Source organism: Penaeus chinensis, chromosome 20 (genome assembly GCF_019202785.1).
Source record: "Penaeus chinensis breed Huanghai No. 1 chromosome 20, ASM1920278v2, whole genome shotgun sequence".
NCBI classification, from domain to species: Eukaryota; Metazoa; Arthropoda; class Malacostraca; order Decapoda; family Penaeidae; genus Penaeus; species Penaeus chinensis.
The window spans coordinates 3,061,626-3,078,212 of NC_061838.1; the positions used below are offsets into that span (position 1 = coordinate 3,061,626).

The 16,587-nt window shown below is 36.0% G+C and overlaps 2 protein-coding genes across 4 annotated transcripts in view; both read right to left on the bottom strand.

Moving 5' to 3' along the window:
- Nucleotides 1-1,488: 1,488 nt before the first annotated feature.
- Nucleotides 1,489-10,726, bottom strand: LOC125036045. Of its 2 annotated transcripts, none has more exons than XM_047628412.1 (3): nucleotides 10,571-10,680; nucleotides 3,245-3,423; nucleotides 1,489-3,165 (listed from the first exon to the last, which is right to left on the bottom strand). In XM_047628412.1, the coding sequence occupies exons 2-3, from the start codon at nucleotides 3,408-3,410 to the stop codon at nucleotides 2,423-2,425; spliced, it is 909 nt and encodes a 302-aa protein (XP_047484368.1). In that variant the 5' UTR covers nucleotides 3,411-3,423; nucleotides 10,571-10,680; the 3' UTR covers nucleotides 1,489-2,422. The 2 variants fall into 2 exon arrangements, with proteins under 2 accessions (XP_047484368.1, XP_047484367.1); XM_047628411.1 differs by having other exon boundaries at nucleotides 1,491-3,165; nucleotides 10,612-10,726.
- Nucleotides 10,727-11,767: 1,041 nt separating this feature from the next.
- The window catches only part of LOC125036116 (gamma-butyrobetaine dioxygenase-like), an 11,789-nt gene continuing 6,969 nt past the window's right edge, over nucleotides 11,768-16,587 (bottom strand). Inside the window, exons 7-10 of one of the 2 annotated variants that reach the window (XM_047628533.1) lie at nucleotides 16,056-16,161; nucleotides 15,068-15,270; nucleotides 12,735-12,901; nucleotides 11,768-12,180 (exon numbers count right to left, since the gene is read on the bottom strand). In XM_047628533.1, coding sequence (XP_047484489.1) covers nucleotides 12,020-12,180; nucleotides 12,735-12,901; nucleotides 15,068-15,270; nucleotides 16,056-16,161 — 637 coding nt within the window. In that variant the 3' untranslated portion in view covers nucleotides 11,768-12,019. The remainder of the gene's footprint in view (nucleotides 12,181-12,734; nucleotides 12,902-15,067; nucleotides 15,271-16,055; nucleotides 16,162-16,587) is intronic. The other variant, XM_047628534.1, reaches the window with a different exon arrangement.

Sequence of the window (16,587 nt, forward strand, 5' to 3'; positions counted from 1 at the left end):
TCTAAATGTTAACATGCAAGCAACTACCTAATGTCAATTTAAGCAAGCTGTTATTAATTATGAAATTAGGGCAAACAATATCAATGCCTATTATGGATATAAGCAATAAGTAAGAGAATTCCTTTCTCTACATGCAATGATTGAAATCATGAAAATATTAGTAAACAAATTGAATTACAGAAAATAGTGAAAATTATATCTAAGCAGGATGCACTACTTATACCAAGCAATTTAAAATACTAAGTTAATGTCCTTATACAATTACTAACTTAAACTCAAGGTGATCTCCATTAAAAACACTTTAAAATGGACAGAAAATATATTATACTAAATCAAGCAATCATAATACTAAATTAATATCGTTAAGCAGTAACTAAATCAAGAAAAGACTTAACTGATACATACATTATGCAAACACAAAATTATTCTTACGCTCCAATGGAAATTAATAAACTTCATCGCTGTTAAATCACACTTCCGTAGAGCTGAGATCTCTTAAAAGTAATTCATTAATTCCTTACTTTCTAAACTAACTTAATATATCCTTACACTTAAAATTCAAATCTATATGTATTCAATGATCTATGATTATTCCATTATATAATTCTTACTTCCCAAATTAACTTAATCAAATAAACGTTGGTCCATTATATAGCCACACATAAATCAAGAAATAATCCCTAATACTACTTAATCCACATTGTCCATAGCACATTCCCGTCCACTATGTTCCCTCAAGATAAGGCACTAAATCACTTCAACCGGGCTTATCAAGATGTGCCACAAAAATGACATGACTACTGGATGCTACTCCGGAATCTAATCCGCCGTTTGTCTATCACTAACCATCTTTTATTCCCGATGTGGGAGCCCATCCGGCCACATCCTTAACAGTTATCATGAATATAATATAATTTCTTTTCACTAATTTGAAAGATACCTGCGTCAGGACTTTCCTGTGTCCCAGCAAATTTTCAACACTGTATTCATCACTTTAAACTTTTTTTATCTGCCAGAAAATTGTCTTTTCTTGTTCCCAGACTAGTGTGTTATAATATACATAGTGATCGCTTCAAACTAGTCATTGTTTCCGCACTCGTGACTTCTTTTTTGCTTCTGTTAGTCCGTCACGTGGCGTCACTTTGTCACAAGATGTTTTCAACACTTTGACGTCATGGTGCGCCTCTATTTTTTGCATCTGCGTCTTGTCCTGTTGACCACATTTTTTGTCTGGAGTCCGCTCGAATCCTCGCAGTATTATTCTATTTTTGACGTCTCGTCCCGGCTTGTTTGTTTCACTCGTTCATGTAGCATCCGCTTTGCCCTCGCGTTGTTCACGTGATAATGCCTTCATGTGTCTAAGACACACATATATACATATTTGTATATATACATATATGTATATATATACATATATGTGTGTGTGAGTGTGAGTGTGTGTGTGTGTGTGTGTGTGTGTGTGTGTGTGTGTGTGTGTGTGTGTGTGTGTGTGTTTGTGTAGCTAGCCCTTCAATGCTACGTCCCTCTTTCCATCTGAGGTTGTCTTTTTATATTTGAAATAAGAGTCTATAATGTGTGTCAACTTTATTTCTTCCTATTTTATTTTGTTACAAGAGTGCATGTCCAAGCCTATATTTTCCCAAAGGCTGTAAGCTGTGATATGCAAGCTGGTACACCAAAATTCAAATTCTGCAGCCGATCACACATATTGAAAAAAATCAGCATATATAAACAATGATACGTTCTTGTCCACATAATATCAAGAGATGAATTCTTAATGTGGCGATAAACAACTCATCGATTTGCTCCGAAACATTTTTACAGGCCTTTAAAAATATTCCATGAACCCTAAGATATGAACATGTGGTCTTGATTACCGCGACATATAATCAATATATACAAATTTATATAGTCAAACTTATTCTTATTTTATACATATTAAATCTCATTTCGGCAAATTCTCACTGATATCGCTGTGTGTAAAGATACGAGTATAAATCACTTTAATGTAATATTATACAAAAGGTTTACATTGGATGCAAGAAGTAGGAAACAAAAATAATAAAAATATTACTCCTGCTGCTACTAATAATAATAGTAATGATTATGGTAACCACAATCATATTATTATTAGTAGTAGTCTTAGTATTATTATTAATATTAGTAGTAGTAAGTAGTATTGATAATTATCTTTACTATTGTTTTTGTTATCACTATCAGATGGACATATAAACCTATATAAATAGAATGACGTAAGTTCGCAAACGCCTGCAAGTACATCTAACATGAAAAAGTCGCGAGTCCAGGTTAACACCGTATTTCGGCTTGCAGCTTATAAAAGGTCGGGAAGCACTTCTAAAGAATGTACCAAACGTCTACATTTTGGATAATCAGTGTAGAAAGGTTAATCGGCATAAAACAATTATTTGTTTTTCTTCAAGAAATTGCAAATATCGTTTATGTTTCTCTCGCTTAGCACGTCCGGGTTTACAGTTCCCTGAAGATTCACAAGCACATCCCGGGTAACCAAACCGAGCTTGTATTTTAGTACCTCTTCACCGTCGTTCTTGTAGATTTCCTTCATATCTTTAAAGGTCCATCCAGCAACCGCCAGTCGCCTAGCATGGCTTCTGGTGATTACTTCCTCGTCATAGAGAACCTTAAAAGTGGTCCGAGCCCAATACGTCCTCTCTGTATCCGCGTGATACTCCTGCACACACTCCACGGTCAAGGATTTTTCCTGGAGGAACTGCAGGTCGCAATCTATAGCCTGTATTGCATCCCTGAGTCTCCGGGCATTAAAAATGACGTTTCTTTGTCTTTCCCACCTGTGTGTGTGTTGCAGGATAGTGAAGCCGCTTATGAACCCACGACAAACGCTGGCGAATGCATTGTACAGACCTGCTTGACATAGCAGGTTGACAAGCAGGCACGAGTCGATCAGCATGAAATCTCCCACCACGCAAACGACAGGTTTCTTTTCTCTGAGCCATTCCACCAGCAGAGTCATTGCTGCCTCGAGTTCAAGAATGTCGTCTGCTGGAATCGGGATGCCGCCTTTCTTCATGGTCGATCCGTCCCATTCCAGATTGGCGGCCCACTTAAGATACTTGCTATCCAGCAGTTTGGTACGAGTTGGCCTTACATACGCATCAAGAGAATCCTCTTAAAAGAAAGTGAAAAAATACTTTAGTACTTGGAACTTAACTCTGAATTAGCAGTCTGTGTGAAGAAGGCTACTTACCACCACACACAGCAGTGATCTGGGCGAGACACTTGCCCCATTTTCTGCTCGTCCAGACAAGACTCAAGAAGACGAATCTGACATTCTCATCGAGGTCTACGTGACGCGCATGGGGGCCAATAAACTTCACTCCAGCTGCCTCCCAAACTTCCTGGGCTTCTGCCATGGTAAGGATGAACCTAAAATAATAATATATGATTTGTGAGATGGGTCGGAATAGAAGCTACAGAAAAAAGTTCACGAATGCTTATTACATACATACAAACATAAATACATATATATATCTATATCTGTCTATCTGTCTATATATCTAAATGTCTATATGAAATTATGTGTATATATGTGTGTAAAACATTTACTGTACATATACATATACTTATATATGTGTGTGTGTGTGCATATACGTACGTATATACATATACATGTATAGACACATACACCCATATATATATATATATATATGAATATACATACATATATATTCATATATGTACATATATGTAATGTATATGTATATATACGTGTATATGTATATATACGTATATATGTATATATAATATATATGTATGTGTGTGTGTGTGTGTGTGTGTGTGTGTGTGTGTGTGTGTGTGTGTGTGTGTGTGTGTGTGTGTGTACATATATGTACGTATATGTATACGTATCTGTGTATGTATATATATGTATGTGTATCTGTATATATATATGTATATCTATCTGTATATATATGTATGTGTATCTGTATATATATGTATATCTATCTGTATATATATGTATATATATGCATATAAATATGTATATATATACATATAATAATAAGAAGAAGAAGGAGAAGAAAAAAAATATATTATCATCATAATAATAATAATGACAACAGCAACACTAATAATAATTGTAGTGAATTTCCCCTGGCTTCAGGCGGCACTTCCCTTAGGCTTCCGGGCCGCCTGTTGCCCTGACGTAACGGTTATCTATACAAAATCTACGGACTCCTCCGCCCTGCAAGATGACGTGGTTTTCCTGTTTTCCTGTGTTTATTTGTTGTTGTTTTTTATAAGAATAAACCTGTGTTTTCATAACCCTTTGAATTTCTCATTGGGCCGTGATCTACATCTACATCTACTATCTACTACACGTAACACTACTTATACACTACTTACCTTATATTCCATACTTATTCTTGCCTTTTTGCCTTCGACTAATTCACCTTAGCTCTGTTTCTCTCTTCGTGTTTTCCCGTTTTCCCTCACGGATCCCTTCTTTCACGTTTTCATACTGTCCTGTTATTTATGTATTGTATGTGCCCATTTTTTGTATAGTTTTTTTTATTTTTTTATCTTGGCTTTTAAAACTTATTTTGAACTCACCTTACACTATTTAATATATCAAATCAAATGCATTATGGGTAAAATAGCACCAAGCGCGGGAAGCCACCAGTATAAAAGATCAAGCCAGGTCAGTCAGAGAAGGGCTCTCAGGACCTCTAGGGCCCAAGGTTTTTGCTGTGGTTCTTTGAAAAGAGACCGATTTGACACCCCACGCTAAGACGACCTTGGCCTTGTGTGCATAACTTTGGGTGTTATCGCACTTACCTTACTTTGGGGCTAGTGTTTTAATTGTAGGCCAGAGTGCTTACAATTAAAGCACGAAACACTGTGGCAATTGTCAGTTTTACTGCGAGGTGCCGGCCGAACATATAAGGGTTGATTCCAGTTCGGCAGGGTTCAACCTCGACCGGCTCTAACTCACAAAGACTGTCGATTGCTCAGTGTCTCCCTTTTTTGATACCACTCTCCGCCATTTCACGTTCCTGTCTATTAGCTAGCCTTCCCCCCATTACCCATCACAATCACCCTTACGCTATGTTATCATGGGTCACATGATCAAATTAAAAAATTCTGTGGAGCCCATCTCCTGTGAGGTGGCTCTCCAGAAAATCTTTGAAATCACAGAAGTTGCAGTCACGCACTGCTTCAAAGTACACAACGGTTATAAAGTTGTAGCCAAGCCTGAACAATTGACCCCCTTTCTCTCCTCATCTAGCCAGAATAAGCTCGCTGCTCAGGGCTTTAAACCCTTTCCTTCCCCTGAAACAAAGGCCAAAATACACGGTCGTGGCAAATAAAAGATCGATAAGACAATCCCGCCACGATCGTGTGAGTCCATTCAGGCGGAAATCTCATCCAAAAACGATGTCACTGTGGTTGACATTTAGTCTCGGATCGTTAAGATCCGATGCTCCTAGCCTGAAGAGGCACAGAAACTCATACCTCGTGGGGTCGTGATGTTTAACGCATCCGTCCCCACCTATAACATAGAGCCTGAGTGCTTTATCCAGGTTGACCAATGCTTGAAGTGCTACAGGCACAACCGTAAGATACATGCATGCACACATGAACAAAGGTGCAGTCGTTGTGGTGAAGTCGGGCACTTCTTCGCCACCTGCAACAAGCCTATCAAATGTTGCAATTGTGAGGGGCAGCACATCACCGTCAGCGGGTCTTGCTCTACACGCAAAGAAATGCTGAAGACGAAAAGACAAGCCCAAAAACAAAACACCAACCCAACATACGCAGGAAAGCGCGTAGAATCAGTGTAAATAAACAAGATGCAGCACAGATATGTGATGCTGTACAAGAAATATGCAGACTAAAGGGCTTCATCAAACACAAATTTGACCAATCAGCTAATCTTAGGGTGTGATGGGGGACAAGAAAATAATTACTTTTCTCTCATGGAATAAACGTGGTGTTAACCGTAGAATTAATGACTTACTTTACTATATTCATAACAATAATGTTGACGTTATCTGTCTACAAGAGCCCTTCACATCAGTCCACTAAAATAAAAACCGCCTCCAGAATTAGAGGGTACCACTCCTATACGAACACAGGAATGACAGGCCTATTGACTTGTGCCAGTGACACCATAAGCTGGTGCAGAAGTCTGATGACAATAATGTGCACTATCAGCATTTACATATTCGAACAGCCTCTGGGTTTTTCTCTCTGTACAATGTATACGCAAGATGTAGAAAGTTTCAAACTGATTAACTGCCCAACTTTCAGAATCACGGCACAATGCGTATGGGGGATCTTAATGCTAGACATTATACATTTGGAGACAGTCAATGCAATGAAAATGGCGAAGAGTTCCGAAATTTTGTGAACAAAAGATCTATGACCGTATATGATACAGACAAGGAAACAGGTTAGAATATGTAATAGGAAGGGATCTTGTGCATGGAAACGTCAGAAGCATGCTTGCAACAGAGCTAATCAATGACCACTTTGCAATAGTAACGAGATACGGTGTTGATAATAGTCTATCTGTAGAAACAAATAGGCTTAAAATTTCTACAAAGTTCCTACAAAGCATTAACAATAACACTTCAATGTCCGAGGTCTGGAAAAAAAATTAATCGACTCTCAGGCAAACCAACTAACACCCCGCAGTTCCATAGTCCTCTTACACAAGCAGATATGCTCCTTAGTCAATGGGCTGGAGCATCCAAATTGATCTCACTTCCCACAAATATTCAGAACCAACTTAGTCAGTCTAAAATTGCACGTAAATTTGTCATTGAGAGTGGATGTTCTGAGACTGACCCTTCAGACTACGAGATTACTGAGTGGGAACTGAACAATGCACTGATCAAAGGAAAAGCGTCCACACCAGGTGAGGATGGAATTACCTATAGTGTCCTCCGCCTTATAGCTCAGGTACCTGGTAATTTCCTTTTGCACCTGTACAGGTTAAGTGTGTCACAAGATATTCTGCCTGGACCCTGGACGCGCAGTCTAATCATCCCTATACCGAACCCAAACACTGATAAATACCGCCCAATTTCACTAACCTCATGTATATGCAAAGTTCTAGAAAGGATAATTTTGAACAGATTCAGGTACAGTCTGCAAGGTAAATCATCTCACAGACTGTACGGATTTCTATCGGGACGTAGCACAGAACATTGCTTTGCAGAGTATTATTCAAACTCTAATCCAGGGAAGCACACTGTTTTTCTAATCTTGGGATGCCTATTGTTTGGGTTTCGCATATATTGGAAAGTTATCATAAGGAAGAACTAGTAGATCTGACGAACACTCAAAGGCCTGAAAGCTGTACCATAAGGCATTACGATCAGTATAGAGTTAGCAAGCCCTCCTATGGGTGGCACCGAAGTCGAAATGTGACGTGGTTATTGCCAGAATACGTTTAGGTTACGGAATGTACTGGCAACTGCACGGTGCAAGAAGTGCAGATGAATCTAAATGTAGACTGTGTTACGAAGAAAACAAGCGAACGCTTGAGCATTATATCTCGGAATGTCATGTGATACAGCCTTTCAGACCACCTAACATGAGGTATAATTCATGACTGACCACGCCTGAGCCGATAGCCAGGGTGGTAAATAAACTTACTTAACTTAACCTTAATAATAATAATGATAATAATAATGATAATGATAATAATAATAATAATAATAATAATAATAATAATAATAATAATAATAACAATAATAATAATATCAATAACAATATCAATAATACTTATAATAATGATAATAATGAATAATAAATTATAATAATAATAATGACAATAATAATACAATAATAATAATAATAATAATAATAATAATAATAATAATAATAATAACAATGATGATGAATTATGATTATTGATAATAATACTAATAATAATTATAACAATAATAATAATTATTATAACAATAATAATTATTATTACTAAAATTATAAATAATTATAATAATAATAATAATGATGATAATAATAATAATAATAATAATAATAATAATAATAATAATAATAATAATAACAATGATCATCATATATGATAATACCATTAATAATAATAATATCTGTCAAAGGCGACCTTGGGGAACACCACTCGCGCCCATTAGCTATTTATTAAATACATTATTACCATTCCGTACATTTTGCTATTATTTGTGAGCGACGCTGTAATGGCAACAGTTTGTGGTTTTGTGTTTTGTTTATCTTGCTTTAAAACACTAGAGAATTTTGTTGATTATGTACAAGTGTTCTTTGTCATTCAGGTTACTGCTGAACAGTAAATGTAAAGAAAATGTACAGAAAAAGGGTAAATAATAAATAAAATAAAAATAGAGAGCATTACGCTCGTACTGGCTCGTCCTTCCACACCCTTTTTTCACTATTTTTGTCTTACGTGGAAATTAAATTAACTCGATTCACAACATTGGACACGAAATGCAATAATCACCATTACACTGCAATTAACTAGTGCTTTTGCCATGTAGATTTGATGACAATGTATTACAGACATCAATATAGGATGACAATATATTACAGACATTAATATAGGATGACAATATATTACAGACATCAATATAGGATGACAATATATTACAGATCACTATTGATATCGTAGCTATGCTCCGTTTGCTATCAGAAAATTATTTAATGAGTGTCATTTCCCGATCTACCCCAGCTTTACATTTATATATATATATATATATATATATATATATATATATATATATACTATAGGTAATGACTAGACATATGTTATAAACCTATTTATTGCGAAAGGACAAGAGCTTCAGAGCATGTGATATTTAGTTAAGTTATACCTTCATATCGTAATATTTCATTTTCTATGCCTCCTCAAGGTCACGAAGGGGTGTCAGAGCACATAATTATTTATGCAAAGCAACTTACGTTGACTTCATTAACAAAGTATAATAAGCAATCACTCACTCTCTGAAGTATTTTCATAAAGAAAAATTAATCACTGCAATTTAATGTTTTATAAAGGTCTTATCGAACACATACATATTTGCTATTCATTACCTGTAACTTTAATTCCCTGAATGATGATAGACTTTTTAATTGGAATAGTTATACAGTCATTTAACCCATTCGCCCCGGATTTATGTTCTGTCCTCTGAAGCTTTTGGTGAATTTTGTTACATACAGATGGCTCCACATGTGCTCAGCCGGAAAGGTGTCTATCAGTAGGCCCTAGTTACCGATCCTGATTTTCCCATTCCTTGAATTGGCGGGAAAAGTGTGTTTTTTCTTATTAATATCATTGCTATCGATACTGTTATTATTATTGATGTTATGATTATTAAATTGTCATTAAAATATTTTAGACAATGAAATGATACAAAAGACCCGTTCCTAAAGTGAAGAAAGAGGGTAAACAGGTGAGATAGGTAGTTCTGATAACTGGCTATTTGGTGATTAAGAACTTGTAGCGCCATCTATGTGTAAATACAATAAATAAACGTGTATTACAATGGGCAAGGCATGTATTCTTGCCACATGGGGCGAATGGGTTAACATTATTTAGTCAAAATTAATATCATGTTAAAGATAATATTATTTAAATTCGTAGCCATCTGAGGAGAAGACGCTCGTGACAGATACCATGAGGATCGCTAAATGAGTATAAGACTCATTTTTATCGAATGTTACATTTCACTTTTGAAGCATAATGCTTTTCACAGTCTTGGCAGTGAACACAAGGGTCGCTGGCCATCCAATGAGTAGGAGGGCTCGGTAATCATAATTTTCGGCGAGTTAAAAATAATTATCCTATGATTTGATGTTCTTGTGATACTAAATTTCTTTATAGTAAGTCTTATTTATTTATGAATTATGAACAAGTATTATATATCCATGTATTAATTTGTTCTTTGATGTAGCTGTATCTAATTTTCTTTTCATATATTTTGTAATTTTAGTAATCAGCTTATAACAAAATTCCGAAACTTTTCCAACCTCAATAATCCTACGTACCACGTTATTTATATATATATATATATATATATATATATATATATATATATATATATATACACACATATATATACATATATATGTATGTGTGTATATATATTATATATATATATATATATTTATGTCATATAACTCATTAGACACGGCAATTGCGGAAGGGTTCTATTGATTCTCATATTTATCTCATGGAGGACTTCATACCTGTAGTTTATTACTTATAGTATTTGAAGATAATTCTCAGAGCGTAGACTGCTGTCGCCATAGATACAGTCATAACAAAACGAGGTACACTGAGATTCCTTTAACTGTTTCTATGATGGTGTAAATACGTTACAGCCTGGTTCTGTTTATATCTATATAATACCTTGTATACTACCTTCACATTGTCAAAAGGGAGTTTTGTAGTACCCTTGGCAAGTCACGATTTCGTCTGACGGGTAATAGTACTTAACACAGACTAGCTACTCGTTCAGATCCTTTAATTTTGTTTTATGTATCTCAACAAGCATTAACTATTCTCTACGTTCTGGAAAAGATTCTTCAGTGGCCACAACCGCAACTTACGTTTTCGAAAATATTCCCCAACTTTTCTTCCAGTGATGGTCACTTTACAGAGCGAAAACTGCAACCTTGATCAGTGAACGCGAAGTGCAACTATGAACAAATTACTCCAGTGTTGCCATTCATAATTCCACAAACGCGCTAGGCTGGACTTCAAAATGATTAGAGAAATAAGAGAGAAAAAGCTCCTCATTTTCCCGCTGAAAAGGACTATAAAAAAAAATCGCTGATTATAGAATAAACTTTTTTTTTTCCCGTTAGATCATAAAATTCTAGATCTAGCGGGAAAATCGCTAAAATGGCAACTCGAGCATTTTGTAAGACTGCAATACGCGTACAGTTCTTGAAGTAGACGTGTTTGGCTTCATATCTGATAAGCGTTAATATCTCGGAATGCGTCCGCCATAGCAATAAGAGTTGTCACTACTTCATAGATAAGGTTTTTAATTAATTTCTTGCCAAACTAGAATTCGCGCTTTTCGCATTGAAGTAGCCACATTAGACTCGATCAATAGCTGTTCCGTTCGAGACACTTGCACGTGAATACTCTCTCTCTCTCTCTCTCTCTCTCTCTCTCTCTCTCTCTCTCTCTCTCTCTCTCTCTCTCTCTCTCTCTCTCTCTCTCTCTCTCTCTCTCTCTCTCTCTCACTCTCTCCTTTCATATCTATTCTTTCCATTTATCCATCTCTTCATTCTGCCTCATAATTGCTGCAGAGATGGACTAATATCAACATCAATGCTATTTTTTTTTTATTTTTTGTGCTGCTTCTTGGGCTAGCTATTTTTTGTTTTTTGTTTTTTATTCCTACTTATCCCAATATGTGATGGATCCCACGTGAATCTAACACAGATTTAATTTCCCAAATGCCATACAATTTTCGGTTAGCATATACAGTAATACGCAAATACTTGTACTTCTTAACCCATTGTACTTGTTATTATTCAACAGTAAGCCTCTTGCTTGATCCTATATATTCACATATATATATATATATGTATATGTGTATACATATACATATACATATATATTTGCCGGCATATGAGACGTTTATCCATTGTACGTCCGCTGTTTGTTTATTTGTTTTTTTTATTCTAATCATTGGACACTTTATACTTATGATTACGTGCGTTGGGGAGTTTTAGAACTTATACACGATAGTCTTATTACACTCTATTACACTTCATTTACAGTCTTTTTCTTTTCTTTTTAATTATGTAAACAGATATAACGAAAGGCTAGGGTGAGTTACTAGTTACACATTTCCTGGATACAAATTACATATATCCTCCTTTTTCTCTATATTTATTCCTGCAAACTTAATTATATCCTCGCCTTTAATTTTTTTTTTCTTTTTTTCTCCAGACCAAAACCCCCGCTTTTTTTTCTTCTAAACCCGACCGCCAGCTTTGCCTACGAAGAGCCCGCGAGTTTCTTCTGGAGGCCTCGGCGCCGCGACCTCATCATGTCCCAGTCCCAGAAGCCTCCTTCAAGCCGGCGTTCCCCCTCGGCGGTGTCCTTGTAAGCCGTTCTGCCGTGGAGGACGCGCAGGTTGTCCATGATGAGGATCTCGCCTGCGGGGAGAGGATGGTATTCGACACGGAAGGGCGGGAAAAGAAGAAGAAGATAAAGAAAACCAAAGAAAAGAAAAGAAAAGAAAAAAACTGTCCTCGTCTTCTCTCATTCTCCACTGATCTTCTCTCCTCCCAGACTTCGACCAGAGCTTTGGGACTCGAATAAAGCTTTCGAGCGTTTGGTTGCATGCGTTAAAGATTTTGTGGTGGTATTGTAAATCTGTTGTCGACGAAAATCTCGTTGCTAAAAAAAAAAAAAGTTCGTTGTATGCACAATTTTGCATAATTGTTTCATCTTATATATATGTATCGCTTCTATGTAATTATGTGTATATATCTGTCTTTCCTCTGTGTGTCTGTGTCTGTGTGCGTGTGCGTGCGTGTGCGTCCGTGTGTGTATGTGTTTGTGATTCTTCATCCCCTGAAAAAGCAATACAGCATATTCGTGTGTTAAAAAAAAAAAAAAAAATCCTCCTCCCCCATAAGAATATGAATAACCCCCCTTCCCAGAAAAGAAAATACTACCTACAAAAACAGTCACAGCCACTACCCACCGGCCTCCAACTTGAAAGTGACGTGGTTCTCGGGGCGGTAAAGGAGATCGCAGAAGGTGAGGTAGGCGTCGTACCAGCTGACCGCCTCTTCCGGGGAGACGCCGAAGTGAGAGTCGCGACCAAAGGTACTCATGTTGACCGTCTTGATCTCCCCGTCGGGTCTCACGCTGCAAAGGGGGGGATGGGGGGGGGGGAGGCGAAACGGTAGAAAAATAAGGCGTTTTTTACAAGCTGTGGGAAAGGTAGTGGGCTGTTGTGGTATTTGAAAAGGTAGAGATATGAGTGATTTTATCGATGCTCCCCCATAGTTGTTGTTGCTATAACTAACATTGATGTTGTTGTTATCATTATTATTGTTATTATTATTATCATTAGTAGTAGTAGTATCATTACTTTTATTATTATTATTTGTTGTTATTATCATTATCATCATCATCATCAATATTATGTCTATATTTTTCGTCATTATTATTTTTATCATTGTTGTTATTATTATTGTTATCATTATTGTTATTATTATTATTGTTATCATTATTGTTATTGCTATCATCCCCATCATAACCAATATTAATGTTATTCTCATTATTAATAAAACTATTACGATCATTATTAATCAATCATAAGTATAGCCATCATCTTCATGATCATCATTATTGTTACTAATACTATTATTGTCGTGATCATTTCAATTATCAGTTATCGTCATCATTGTTAGTCATACTGTCATTATCACTTGAACTATCATAAACAACATCATATTCATCATCGTCATCACCATCATCATCACCATCATTACTATCATCATCATCACCAGTACTATCACCTTCACCATTGTTACCACCCTCACCAGTGTCATCACTATAACCATCATCATCATCATCATCATCATCATCTTCCAGTGATAGTGAGAAGTAGTGGAAACCGACAGTGATTTTAAAACAATTATGGACAAAGATCATGAAACAATAACAAGAGTGTCTTTTCATCATCATCACCATCACCAACATCACCATCATCATTACCATTAACATCATTACCTTCATCATCATCACCATCGCCATCATCCTCTTCATCAACACAATCATCACTATCATCGCCATCACCTACACCTACATCACCATCGCTATCATAACCATAACCATCACCATTAACACCAACACTATCATCACCATCACCATCATTAACACCAACATTATCATCACCATCACCATCATTAACTCCAACACTATCATCACCATCACCAACATCACCATCATCAACACCAACATTATCATCACCATTATCATCAACAGTGCAACAGTAACAAAAGAAATGCATGCGTTTGTTTCAGTAAATTTCCGTTTTTCTCTGATGGAACGTGAATCTACGAAGTCATTGACTAATGCGCTTCTTGATTTTCATTTTGAATCTGTACGCTATTATCCTTACCAATTTTTAAGTACTCTATAAAAAAAAAACTCCTTATTTTGTATTATTGTTTTCCTAATTTTTAAGTGCTCTATAAAATACTCTATATTTTATTATTATTTGCATTTTTTTTTTAAATACTATATAAAAGAGGTTTGAATGGAGTATATACAGTAAAAAGGGGTCCGGCATGTAAAATATACAAATTCAAATCTATAAGAAAACTCTCTATTTATGTACTGTATATTTTATGTCTACTTTATTTTACAATTAACACTTATTTTGCAATTAATTTAAAACTCGTTCTTTTGTATTTATGTATTTGTAAATTTTATGTCTATTTTATTTTGTATGCTGTATTTATGGATTTCCTTTTTTGTGTATTTTTGTAACAGATTATTTACGAAATACGATAATATTTCACTCTCCTTCGCAACGCTTAATTTTAACAAATATACAGTTCTTGGCACACACGGTTTTTTGTCTATTGTTTCGAAGCACTTTAGGTATTTTTTTTAATTTGTATATTTTACATGCCGGACCCCTTTTTATTATATATACTCCATTCAAACCTCTTTTATAATCTTATATAAATATCTCTTTTATATTCTATATATAGATTTGAAAATATGTTATCTCTTTTATCTTGTCTTTTTTTGTTTTGTTTTGTTTATTCATATACTCGACGCGACAACCCACTTGCTACCAACACACAACACATATTTTCCAGAAGGTTTATGGATCGAGTTTTCATCACTACGATGGAAATCTAACCTCGTTCTATCTCTCGTCCAAATATATATATTCATATTTTCTCTTCGTATTTAAATATTTAAGTACTGGCTCTTTATCTGCCCCGCCATATATAGAAGGAAAAATATCTCTCGTCCAAATACGCTTCCTTCCTTCGTCCAGCTCCTCCTCACCTGATCATCGGCCTTCTTGCTATGATGTCGAACTGGAACCCTTCGTCAGTAGCGACGTCGCGGAAGTTCACGAGGACGTCAGTTAGAAACCGGAACTTCTGCGGGTAAAGTTCCCTCATCTGGACGGCGACCCGGTGACTGTCGGCCAGGATGGAGTCGCCGCCGTCGCCCGAGAACTGGGTGATGCAATGCAGCAGCTGGACCTTGCAACACGAGCAGAGGAGTGCTTTGTAAAAGAGGTACTTCGTGAGGTTCTTAGTTTGTTCTTGTTTTGTTTTTTATGTCGCAGCGGGAACAGGAAGGAGAAGTGGACGAAAAGTGTTAGATAGATTGATAGATTGATCGATAGATAGATAGATAGATAGATAGATAGATAGATAGACAGAGAGCTAGCTATAGATATATATTTTTTTCGGACCAAAGTAATTCGGAATGTATATTATGTTTCTTGAAGGAAAAGGGGCTTTATATCCCTCTATTAAAAAAGAAAAAACATCCAGATTTAAAATGCAAAGAGCAAGTAGACACTTATCCCACACATCCAAACCGACCAGATAATTCTGTGAGTGTCCTGTGGTTCAAACTTGGTGTAACTACCAGGCCCCGCGGATTTTAAACTTTTTAGTATCGTTACCCCCCGACAGAGTAGCAATTGCTCACCATCACCCTCATCCCATTCTTGATCAGTTATGTGGAAATTATAGTTAAAAACTATTAGAATGTTTGCTTTTTGACACTAATTATATGATGGAAATGAATTATACTCGATAAAAATCAATAGATTTGCGTTTTAGATCTTTGTAAATGAAACTAGGAAGAAATTAAATCGATATCCAGTTTAAAACTGCATAGAAACGGTAGATTTATGTATTTCAGATCTCTGAAAAGGAAATTAGGAAGAAACTAAATCTATATTCTGTTTAAAATTGCGTTTTGTTTTATTAGTATGGCCTCTTTTAAAGTAAAATGAGGCTTTTGGGATACTTACACAAGGCTTGTAGTGTAGGCAGACCAAGTCACAGTGCAAGTCAAGTCCGTGGCTAGTATAAGCAACATTGCTCGCATCATTTTTATCCTTAACAATAAAGGTCGTCCTGTGGGAACGTAAGAAACTCAATTCATTACTTTTATAATGTAATGAAAAAGAAAAATGGGAAGGAGAAGTGTGTGTGTGTGTATATATATATATACACACACACATATATATATATATATATATATATATATATATATATGTATGTATTAAGTATACAAAATGGTGAATGACTTCCGTCTCATGTCAGAAAGAGCTAAAAATATATTAATGTCGGTGTCAGAAGAATTTTTTTGGGCAGCGACCAGATTTGTAGCTTTCTGAAAATTACAATATTTAAAATGATAGCAATGGTAATAATGACAATGACGATGATGATGATGATGATGTCCATCCGAGGGACTACGAAGTTGTGCCCCGAATGGCTGGCTGGGGACAACGTTTGCAGTGTTTGTGGAGGTCGATGTAGAAGCGATAGTCTCTGCTG

Coding starts and splice junctions, on each gene's coding strand:
- LOC125036045 (XM_047628412.1), bottom strand. CDS start 3,410: ATGGCAGAAGCCCAGGAAGTTTGGGAGGCAGCTGGAGTGAAGTTTATT. Junction 3,166..3,244: donor GATCACTGCTGTGTGTGGTG/GTAAGTAGCCTT, acceptor CTTTCTTTTAAG/AGGATTCTCTTGATGCGTAT.